This window comes from Centruroides vittatus, unplaced genomic scaffold (assembly GCF_030686945.1).
Source record: "Centruroides vittatus isolate TY-2023 unplaced genomic scaffold, ASM3068694v2 contig_854, whole genome shotgun sequence".
In the NCBI taxonomy this organism is placed as follows: domain Eukaryota; kingdom Metazoa; phylum Arthropoda; class Arachnida; order Scorpiones; family Buthidae; genus Centruroides; species Centruroides vittatus.
Genome location: NW_027122558.1, coordinates 2,413,615 through 2,426,281, shown reverse-complemented (window position 1 = coordinate 2,426,281; position 12,667 = coordinate 2,413,615). Strand labels below are relative to the sequence as shown.

General features: G+C 33.0%; 1 protein-coding gene across 3 annotated transcripts in view; it reads left to right on the top strand.

Annotated features, from left to right (window-relative positions):
- Window positions 1–12,667, top strand: part of AMPdeam (AMP deaminase) — an 89,632-nt gene that overhangs the window by 37,102 nt on the left and 39,863 nt on the right. For all 3 annotated transcript variants that reach the window (XM_067279124.1, XM_067279123.1, XM_067279125.1), the window contains one exon: window positions 7,253–7,472. In XM_067279124.1, the coding sequence (XP_067135225.1) occupies window positions 7,253–7,472 (220 nt within the window). The remainder of the gene's footprint in view (window positions 1–7,252; window positions 7,473–12,667) is intronic.

The following is a 12,667-nucleotide window of genomic DNA, read 5'->3' as shown; positions in this document are numbered from 1 at the left end:
ATTAGTTATGGGCACCACTGTGTCTTCCATGGTTTTGACTGGAAAAATGATGCCTTTTGATGGCTTTATTAATGTCTGATGGATCCATGCACAAGTGGATCTTGCCCTCTTTGTGCACTACCACTAATGGACTCACCTCTGGTGGGTGACTGGTTTTGAGCATCTTTAGCTTGACCATATTGTCCAGCTCCTTCTTGACTTCTGCACAAATTGTATAAGGAATATTTTGCAGTGGATGCATGCAAAGAACTGGATTGTCTATTAATTCTATGTCATACACGAAATCTGTGATACAGCCAATACCTCTAAAAATATTATCTGGTACTGCAACTTTTGGTTCAACTATTTCTACTTGGCGAACGTGATTTAGCTTTTCACAGGTATCTTTGCCTAGCAACAGAGAATGTTTGCCTTCCACAACAATGAACTTTATTCTTGCACTATGACCTTTCACAACACAACTAGCAACACATTCACCTAGCACTAGCATATAGGTGTGGTTGAAGGAACGAATACGACATATGACACTAGGGATTACTTTTAGCTTAAGGCATTGAACTAAGGAAAATGGCATAACGTCACCATCTGCTCCTGTCTCCAACTTGAACACTGTGGAAATTTCACTGGAGAATCTGATGGGAACATGCCACAATTGGGAAATGCTTGGACATGTGGATTGGTCCTGGAGCAACTCTGACACAGACAAACAGTCATACCTATGTTCTCTGTCCGACTTCTCAGGGAACTGCACTTCACAAGTCTGCTGTGACTTTTGCCGTCTAGAAGGATAATTTCTAGCGTAATGACCCTTTTTTGAACGCTGATGGCAGTGTACCTTAAATGCTGGACACTTTTGATATGCATGCGACATGCTGCATTGCCAACACAAATGCTCTGCAGCATTATTTGCCTGAGTTGCTGGGATCATCATCTTTTTTTGTGAATTTTAGCGAATTCACATGACTGTTCATGAATTCCATTCTAGGTTGCATCTCTCACAGCTGAATGGATGTTCACTCGCTGGCTCTACAGATCTGAATAGCATGATCCAGCATCAGAGTGGTTCTCTGAGCAATTGTTCTCTAATCGTATTGGAGCATATGCCCTGCACTATTTTGTCTCTTAAGAGACTGTTCTCTTGTATACCAAAATTACATCTCCAAATTTTGGTTCTAAGGTCAGTCAAGAATTTATCAAACGACTCACCTTCCGACTGCACATGCCTGTTGAACAACCAACGGATATACGTTTCATTTGCTTGGGGAGTGAAATATACATCAAACTTTTGAAGGATTATTAGTGGATTTGTTTTCTCCTCCTCCGTGAGCAAAAAGGTATTGAAGATGACCGTTGCATCTTGTCATATGACTACCACGAGGACTGCTGCTTAATCATTAGGCAGTTTCAATGATAGCTGTGTGGTTGTCGCAAACCATTCATAACGCTGTTTCCACAGCTTCCACGTGGTAGACATGTTGCCATTGGTCACAACTAGCTCTGCTGAGGCTTTTGGTGGTGCTTTATCGATATTAGACGGTAGCGTATGATTCAATATCTGGCGGCAGAACTTGCAGACAGATGGATCAACACAGTGTTTTATTCTGACACCATGTAATGCTAAGTTATGTTGAACACTTTAAAATAAGTAGAGTAGACATACAGAGACAGAGTAAACTTTATTGTCAGTAACAACAGTAACAAAGAATCATGTAACTACAGTAGTCTCTATCATGAGGTCTCACACAAAACTGCTGGTAGACAAAGGAAATCTTCCACATGCAGTAGACCAGGCTTAGCGCCATCTATTGGCAGTCAGGTCACACGTCTAACCAACACTCACATAGGACACTAGGTGCTTATAAAGACACTTGGCAATTCTATCATCAACTTTTATTTGGGAACTTTTTTATTTAATGAGATGCGTTTCAGGTCAAGTGTCTGTATAAGCACCTAGAAGTGATAACAAATCATCCAAAGAAAAGAGGACACTGTTTCAGAATATACGGAAACCACATTAATTGACATTTATGTAATATAAATGAAATCCAAGAATTTGTGTTTAAAGGTTAGGATGGATGAAATTGTCTTTCTTATTTATAACTTTGTTCTTTATTCAGTTGGTATGTTATAATATTACATTGCATTTGTAGGCATTTTTATGCATGAAATACAGCTAAAAAGGTAAAATTTAAAGGCTTTATTTTGGAGTCGGGAACAAATTAATCCATTTTATTTTGTTTCCTATGGGAAAATTTGTTTTGGTTTTAGAACAACTTTTAAGAACATTTTGTTTGAAAACTGAGGTTTGACTGTACCATAGCTTGAATTAATAGTTTTTAATGGAGAAGGATGATGCATCAGAGACTACAAGGAATGATGGATAATTTTAGTTAATATAATAAGAGGGTTATTCATGTTACTATAAGGCAATAAAACATTATCTCTTAGCAGCAGTTTCTTTCTTCACAATCTTAAATCAGCTTAACAGAAGAGTTAAACAGTATATTGACTTCATGAATTGAGCATTTTAAAACTTTTTTAACTTTTTCAAAAGAACTTTAATTTTGTTATTGAAACTATAATGAACTTTTCAAAAAAAGAAAAGCAGAAATTTGATTTAAAACAAAAACCAGGTATGTTCTGTTTTGAAATATTTAGAACCATTTTTATAAATTATTTTATGCATATTTAAATGTTTAAAGAATATCTTGAAGTAAGTTTTAAAAATATGCAGTGATATTGTAATATGTGGGATTTTTTTCTGAAACATATGAATAAAGATACAGCAAATTATTTCATAGAAAAGTATCAAATTTCAGGAGATGCAATAGCATGAACTTGAGCTATAAAATTATTTTTATTAATGCTATTTTAAGTAGATAAATGAAAGTTAAGAGGAATTTCTTTATTAACAATATATGATATAAAGAAATTTATAACGTAAATATATGTTCGTTGCATGAGAATAATTACTTTTCTATTAAACTGGTTAGTGGGATTATGATAAAAGAACCAATGTTTTAGACCACATAAAAGTATTTACCTGATTACTTTTATTGATCTAAGTACAGTTCTTCATCAGGTAGCTTATACTCAGAGATCAGATGTTTTATATTAGATAGAATAGCTCCACCCACTTTTAATATTCTGCTCCTTATTTTTTAAACTGTTTGAAAAATGTCTCTCTTTTGGACTGTTTCATAACTATTCAAAAGCAGCCAATATCCTTTGTGTGAATTGCAAGTCAAAGATGAATCATATACAGTCTGATAGAAAATGTATGGAGATTTTTGAAAAGAAAGATGACTCAATGCTGTCCTTTCACATTAGAACAATTACATATGTACGGGATTTCTACCCACTTGAAAAGTCCAGGGTTTTCATTAGTGTTTGGAAAAAGTTATGGAAAGTTGGGAATTTGTCTCCTTGACTGCCTTGTTGCTTTTTGTTTGCTAACAATATGGTTGACCAAGTGTAGCCATCTGCAGGCAGCAAGAAGTAATATGGCGCAATTTAACTTATGAACAGAGATACACAATTTCTCCCAAATATACAGAAAATTTCTTCAAAATTATTACACTCAAAGTAAAACCATAACTTAGGAATTATTTTTCAACGTTTTCGGCCACTTGTTAATCGAGTGGCCAAAAACGTTTGAATGTTGAATTTAGGTGTTTTGCTGGAAAGTTTTAACTTTTGAATTAATAATAATTACTATATAGTCTGGAAAATTCAAATTAAATCATACAAATCATTAGATAGATCTACCTTATAATTTTCCATGCAACATTAAGCTTATAAGTTAACATAAAAAATATTTTAGACTAAAAGAATGCTTTAAGCATGTGTCATGATCACAAGATAGCATATACAATTATGAATCAGCCTGCACGGAAGCCAAGAATCTATCAAAAATTTCACTGAAGCGAACATTTTCGTCTGCATTTTATTGGACGTCATCAAACTGTAGAATTTGAAAATGGGTCTCACTGTTTGAATATTTGAATCTAATTTCTTAACATTTGTTGATTGGTGGAGACATTTTCAATCTGGGCAATTGCTGATTGCTCTAATGTGTAAGGACAGTGTTGAGTCATCTTTCTTTTCAAAAATCTCCACACATTTTCTATCAGACTGTACTTACAATATAGAGGAGTACCATGGGCAGCCCTCACTCAGACTCATTATGCAAACTGGTCATAAGATGCCTAGAAGACAAGGTACTCTCAAACTTTGAAAATAGAACTGAAGTATACATGAGATTGTAATGACATTCTCATTGTATGGAAATATAAATGGCATTCATATGCACAATCAACAACCCATATGGTCTCAGACTGAACATGGAGCGAGATGTATGTACATTTCCTAGATCTTGAAATAACATGCAAAGGGTCCATCATATTCACCAAGGTCTACAGGAAACCAACATACTTCCCAGTGCTATACATGCCCATTCACACAATCCCTACCCATTTACTATAGCATTTTTTAGATCTATAATAAAAAGAGCATATTCCCACTCATCAGAAGAAAAAAATCAAGAGTTAGGAGCTAAAATATATACAAGAGTTAGCAGTAAAGTACAAATCTGATAAGTGGAGCATTGAAGACCTCATTAAGCAATACCAAAAAAACATTGATATGAAACCTGCAGCACCACAACAGTACAGAAGCATAATGTACAACAAGCAGCTAGCAAATAACTATAAGGAGATTGCAAAACCAATAAAATTGCATTAGCATACAAAAGAAGCACAACAATACATAGGCTACTCTGCAACAACAAAGATACAATCAACAGGTTCAATCTTCCAGGGGTGTATGCAGTGCTGATAACTGATAACAGAACACGAAAGCATTTGCAATTTTTATAGGAACCACTACAAGACACTTACATCAATGCCTCCAAGAGCACATAATGATAAAAAAACAATACTGCTTTATCCACTATAGTCCTGGAAGAAGACGTGCATACACATGTAGATCAAACCAAGCTGTTACACTGCACAGGTAAAAAAACGCAAATATGGCATCTGGAAAAAAACAAAATTTACAAGGTGGGAAAGGAAGAAATGGCCATAAACTATAAAAACAGTAACTCGTTGATCCAGGCATGGAGTCTTATACGAGATATAAAAAATATCATACTGCAAACACGTCATATGTTACTATTGTTCTATTAGTGCTAATAAGTGCTAAATTTTAAACAGCACACAAAGTTTATTTTTTTAATAAAATGTTCAATACAAATGTCATCATAGAACAAATTTTTTTATTAGACATATGTTTGAATGACTGCAGAACTCCAAAAATGTTAGTTCTAATGCTAATATCATACATTACTGCTGGAGTTTGGGTATTTTGAGTAAGTCTGTTTTTCTGTTGATTGTTTTAATACCAAATTATGTTATAGAAGCTATAATAAATAGCTATAAATAACTTGAAACCAATAGAAGGGCAGTGAAAAAAATTGATTAGTCAAATTAGTCAAAAACCAATAGATATCCACAAAGTAAAACATTTGAGAAGTAAAAAATATTGTGCCAAGTCAAATTTTTTCTTGGAAGCTTCTCTTTGTAAAGTTAAGCTTGGCAGTTCAAAAGCATTTACTTCCCAGGCATGATCCCACAACTAACTACAGGTGTTTAATGGTTTTATCCACTTGGCCACTGGTAGACCTTAAATTAATAAAAGCTGTTTTCTGAAAATATAGAGCATCTCATGTGAGATACACACAACATTTTGCTATGAAATGGCCTTTATGGGTTAATATCATTTTGATATCTAAATGTATCCAAGTGTTTGTTTTCTAAGAAATTTCTTTAGATACTAATTAATTAAAGAGTGTTTTTCTTACTTCACATTTTATCAATAGTAAATTTTGAGATTAGATTCGCCAGAGTCAAAAGAATTTTACCGACTTCAACTCTACCCAGAAACATCCAACTCTGGCGATTCCAGCAATTCCAACTCCACGACACTTGTTTACTTTAAGTTGTGTTGATTATTAATAAATTTTTTACATTCTGATAAAGTTATCACACTGCGTAAAGACACAACTGATTTTAGGTATCCTTGTCAGTTGTTAATGCTAAATAATTAACAATAAAGATATTTTAACATCAAAAAAGAGTGTTAATGTATTTATGGTAAAATTATCCAAACAACAAAGACTTGTTATGCAAGTTGTACATTTGTGTCAATAGAGAGGTTGTGGCCAAAGTTTTCATCTGAAAAATGTGAACGTTGAGTGTTGCCATCTTGTAAGCCTAGAAATTCGACAATGGCATTTGGAACGTCATTGGAATCATGCTCGATGTTCCAAATGCCATTGTCAAACTTCTAGGTTTACGAGATGGCGGTGCTCGACATTCACATTTTACAGATGACATTAAATAACAGGATTTAAGTAATAATGATGACTTAATAGAAAAAGTTTTTCTTGTGCTTAAATGTACTAGACTAATTAATTGTTAGCCAAACTGTAGTCCAAATAATACAGAAATTAATATGATTATTGTAGAATATTTCAGCTCGATTGTTTGTCTTGAACAGAAAAGGCAATATTTTAATGCTTAAGAAGGTAACTTTTAAACTGTACTGGTAATTACCTCTCTTTTGTTGGCTTCCCCAGAGGCATGGGGGAGTACAGTAGGGTGGATTATATGGTTTTATTTCTGTTGCAATTTTCTGTGGAGTATAGGCCATGGTGGGTTATCTGCACAAAATTAAAGTAAATAGTTTTATTTGAAAAGTCTTTTATTAAATTATAAAATTGCATTATGATAAAATGCAATATTAATTTTAAAAAAAGCTGAAAACGCAATGCCAAATTGAATATAAAATAAGTCAAAAAGCTGTCTTTCAGTGTAAAAATAAACTTTTTACTATTTATATGCCTGATAATGCACCATTAAAACTGTTTGCATACTTTTTGATTAAATAAGAGTGTTTATTTTAGTGCTTAAACATGGGATAATTTTGGACTTACTTTATATTCAAGATTAATGTAATATAATGGGTGTTTATAAATGAACAAAATGTTTAGAATAAATTCTCAATTAAAATTACTCAAAGGATTAGTATAAAATTTATTTTCAATAACATCATCTCTCCTAGAAGTCAGTCTTTAATATTAAATGTTTAATATTAAAGATACTTTGACATCTAAAAGAATGCTAATGTGTTATTAATTATTAATAGAGTTAATAAAGTAAATTTTAAAGGATTTTACTTTTGAAATATATAGATCATCCGTATCATTCACCACCAATAATAAAAAATCCTTGGGATGTCACAATTCCAAATGACTTTGGTTATTATTTAAAAATGGAAGATGGTGTAATACAATGCTACAGTTCATATGAAAATATGGAAAGTGGAAGACGACAAAATTATCCATTCCCTTCTCTTATGGAATTTGTTGCGGATATGAATTTACTTTGTGCTATGATTGCTGATGGTCCATTGTAAGTTAAATAACTTATCATTATTATCAGATTTAAGTTTAAAATTGATGATTTGAATAATTAATAATTAACTTTTTCAATGTATTAAATTTTCTGTTTTCCATGTAAAATCATAATATTGTGCATGTGAAACAGACATAAGTGTGTGTCTTTTTTATAAATTGACTGCCCCCTCCAAGTAGCCTGTCATTAGAAGAGGTTGAAGCCTATAGACCAGCGGTTCCCAACCAGTGGTCCACGGACCACCAGTGGTCCACAAGAGCTAAAATATGGTCCGCGAAAAATTTAGAACTTTTATTCATTTTAAATTATTATTCCCACATTGATTTGTACAAACTGAATTTAATTTTTACTAAAAATGTTATGTTTTCTATTATAATAGTACTGTTAAAGCATGTTACTTTTGAGTCTAACGATTACTTATGTTAACAGTTTTGATTAAAGTTTATTTTTAGATTGACACAGTTTATTTTTCTTAAACCTTGTAGTCCCTGCTAACAACAATGAAATCAAAGCGGTCCCTGGTCAAAAAAAAGGTTGGAAACCGCTGCTATAGACTAAGCAAGAAGAACAAGCAGGGTGCAAAACCCCCTATACAATTTCTATATACAACTTTAAATAGATTGTTTGGAGAATTATTGATATATAATTAATAAAATAACTGGAATATATGTCATAAAAATTTATCTTTAATTTTTCATTATTTGTTTTGTTTGAACAAGTACTTTGAAACCTTTTAAAGGATCCTCTTCAAGTTCATTAATATTGTAAAAATTACTTCAGATAACAAACGAACAGTTAGATTCCTTTATTGGAATATTAAGGCTAAATGATTACTAAGTAATTTGCAGGATATGATTATATCTAAATTAGTTATGTAGTCTGGAAGTGAAGATTGGAGCCTAACCATCTACCTCTAGCCAAATTACTTAATTAATTAGCCTTAATAGTCTGATAAAGGAATCTTACTGTTTGTTTGATATTTGAAGTAATTATTGACTTGGTTGTATTTATTATATTGTAAAAATTATAAAACTAGTATAAAATCATTATTGAACAAATTTAGCAGAACATATTTAGAATAGAGATCAGTGTTTTCAAACAAGTCAACATGTACTTATGATAGTTTAAAATAATTAAATGGTGTGTTTTGTATGGGTGTAAATTAAACACATCACTATGGATTGCAAATTGTTTCCATACTTCCAAAAGAACAACTTTAAAGATAATATATTTAAAAAAATGTCTGAAATTGAATGTTAAATCCTTCGTGTATTAGATACAGATTCTTAATTTTATTTGTTAAGAGAATTATTCTTGAACTGTTTGTATTTTGAACATCTCCCTATTATGTACTAATATAATTAACAAATTTTACTTGATTCCAATATATTTCATTCCCTTACATTCTTACATTTCGATAATGCTGTTTTTATTGCTTTTTGTACTAAGTTTTTTTATTACATTCATTTTGATATTGTATATAAATACTACCCCACAATATAGTGTATAACATACTAAGAAATTATAAAGAACTACAAGACCAAAATCCTATCCCAGAATCTACAACATTCCAGCCTAGAGTAAAGCGTGGGGAATAGAAACATCACACATAAGATATATGCTATTTGTAAATGTTCTCAAGATATAACAACACAAAGGTGACATATGATAAGCACTGAACATTAGCACATAATATGGAGATATTGGAAATCATAAACATCTGTCAAGGTTAATCGCCTTAGCAATTAAATTCAGTAGTTTATATCAAGTGCAAGGAGAACACTATACAAAACAACCATAACTTTCATACTTTTTCTTTTTTGGTTTATTTAAGATAACCAAGTAAATTTATTCAGAAACCTGATTCAGGTTTAGCATTAACATTCAAAAAATGCATCATTCTGAATGTTATTTGTTTCAGCATTAGTACTTTGAATTAGACACTATACAGGATGTTACAAATAAAGTGAACCAGTATCATAACTTGGGAATGACTAAAGAAGGAGGATTAGACTAATGGCCAAACAAAGTGTAAGCAAACTATAAGTGCCCAAAAGTTGATCAGTATGTCACATACAGTGTGTGTGTGTGTGTTGGAGACCCCTAGATCTTGAGGTCCTACGGGGATTACTTTTTAAATTCCAATGGTACTGGTACATGGGGTCAAAATTGTGCCATTGAAAAGTACTTGAAAGTCTAAACAGTGCTTAATCTGGAGCAATTTTTGATAACTTGTGCATTGTCAAGTAAAGTAAACATAAATATCTGAGTGGAATTCAGATATATCAATTGAGCCATTTACCCACACCTTGACATTTCTCACTTACTCAGTTGAGGATCAGTTAAACTCATTTTTACATTTGGTATTTCAAATGAGGTTGGAATGAGAAGTACTTTATCACATTAAAAAGTTGAGTCCTTTAAATGATTTTGCAGTTTTCTGTTTCAAGTTTAACTGGAGTTGTCTGATTCATTCTCTCGAGGCAAAAAAGTAACAGAACAGGATTGATTCAGAAGAGTTCTACAATTATATCCAGTAAAAATGTGTTATCAGGAAAATGCTTTCTCTGAATAGAAAAAAGTAGCAATTTCTACCAAATCCAATTTCATGTTATGAGTTATCCATTATTAAGGTGTGTGTGTGTGTCTAAGATTTGCCAGTAAATAAAATTAATTTAACTTCTTAACACACTGGGATGAATATAAAATCAATTTTACTTAAACCAAATAATTGGAACAAAAATGTTCCACCATTGCGAATGTTTTTGAGGCCCCTTCTGGGCTCTTCTTCAGGCTTTTATGTAAATCCGTTGCAAGCTGTTCATTCAATTTTTGAATTTCAATTTAGAAGGCATTCTGATTTAGGCAATTTCTGATTCAAAATGCACACGTATTCCAAGATATTCAAATATCGGATATTAGTATGAGATTCGAAATGCACACTAGTTTCAATTTAAACCATTATAAAACCAATATAAAATCAAATGCTGTAGTCCATTAGGACTTGCCATGCTGGGGAAAGCAACATTTCTTCTTTGAAATTAATGCATGTGGACTTGCAACCTGCCTTAAATATTTCCATTGCCTCCAACACTTTGAGGTGATCATGATGCGGGGTGGCAAGGATGATATGTGCTTCGTTAAAGTCGGCTGTGATGTCCGGGTTCGTCTCATAAGTCGAAAGGGCCGTTGGGCATTTATTGTGTAGTATGTCTGACTTACGCTTCTTTAATCTTACCACTAACAAACGTCTGGTGGAGCCAACATATACCGTTTCTCTATTGCATCTGCTATCTTTTACCGGGACCCCGTAGATTCCAGGTAATCTGTCCGGATTGGGATGGTCTTTTCTATTCCTTAGTATGCTGTAAATGGACGGACATCTCCTGTATGCTATATTCATCTCACGCTTCTTGGCAATTGCATTATATATTGATTTTAAATGCGGGTTATAAGTGAGGGGGATTCTCTTCCTATCATCTTTCTTTTCATTGTTCAGTACTTCCATCATACTAGAGGCTACTTCTTGCATATGTTTGTAGCTTTCACATAACCTAAGTATAAGGTTGTTGTATCCATGCTCAATGGCTATCCCTTCTATATTTCTTATTTCTTGAGTTAACACTTGCCAAACATAGGAAATGATAGTGTAACAAAGCTAGTAGACCTGAGTCTGCTGCTATATCTTGGAGGGTAAATACAATCAGAACAATAAATAAGGACTTTACAAAATACTCGAGATTCAAAACTAACATTTAATTATAGACAATCATTATAATTATATGTACAAAGGAATCATTTGAGGACTCAAAACAATAAAAAAAAACATCTTACAAACTAAGAATATATATACTATACATATGTTTCTATATACATTAAATATTGCGTGTGACATCGAAAATAAGATCTTAAGTCAGTTCCTTATTACTCCATTAACACTTATTCCTCCTCACTTAGTAATATAAAACACTCTTGCCTCAGATGCAATTGGATTCTGCCGATCCTTCCTGATCCCTCACGGATAGTCCCTCTTCTAGTGGTCCAGGATTCTTCTATCGATTTGCCGTCGAACCCTCGTAAGCCGAATCTGACGAGAAAAAATCCTTGGCTACGAAAGTTCTTGTCCTTTTATACTATCTGTCATTAAGCATGACGTAAGGCCCGTGGTTTAGACCACTGGCCAATCACGTTCACGACGGGTAACATCCGACCAAAACCCGATGTCGACACGCAAACGGAATTTCACAAAAATAAGTAAATAACAAAAACAAAAACCCGACACGACATGTGTAATTATAAAAACGCGAAAAAAAAATAATAACAATAATAATAATATAATGCCTTGGCATTACAATAGGAAGAGAATCCCCCTCACTTATAACCCGCATTTAAAATCAGTATATAATGCAATTGCCAAGAAGCGTGAGATGAATATAGCATACAGGAGATGTCCGTCCATTTACAGCATACTAAGGAATAGAAAAGACCATCCCAATCCGGACAGATTACCTGGAATCTACGGGGTCCCGGTAAAAGATAGCAGATGCAATAGAGAAACGGTATATGTTGGCTCCACCAGACGTTTGTTAGTGGTAAGATTAAAGAAGCATAAGTCAGACATACTACACAATAAATGCCCAACGGCCCTTTCGACTTATGCGACGAACCCGGACATCACAGCCGACTTTAACGAAGCACATATCATCCTTGCCACCCCGCATCATGATCACCTCAAAGTGTTGGAGGCAATGGAAATATTTAAGGCAGGTTGCAAGTCCACATGCATTAATTTCAAAGAAGAAATGTTGCTTTCCCCAGCATGGCAAGTCCTAATGGACTATAGCATTTGATTTTATATTGGTTTTATAATGGTTTAAATTGAAACTAGTGTGCATTTCGAATCTCATACTAATATCCGATATTTGAATATCTTGGAATACGTGTGCATTTTGAATCAGAAATTGCCTGAATCAGAATCAGAATGCCTTCTAAATTTGAAAAATTAAAAATTTTAATTTCAAAAATTGAATGAACAGCTTGCAACGGATTTACATAAAAGCCTGAAGAAGAGCCCAGAAGGGACGTCAAAAACATTTGCAATAGTAGAACATTTTTGCTCCGGTAAAAGTTGATTTTATGAATAAAATTAATGTTGTACTATTGGACATAATAGATTCTAAAAGTTAAAAGAA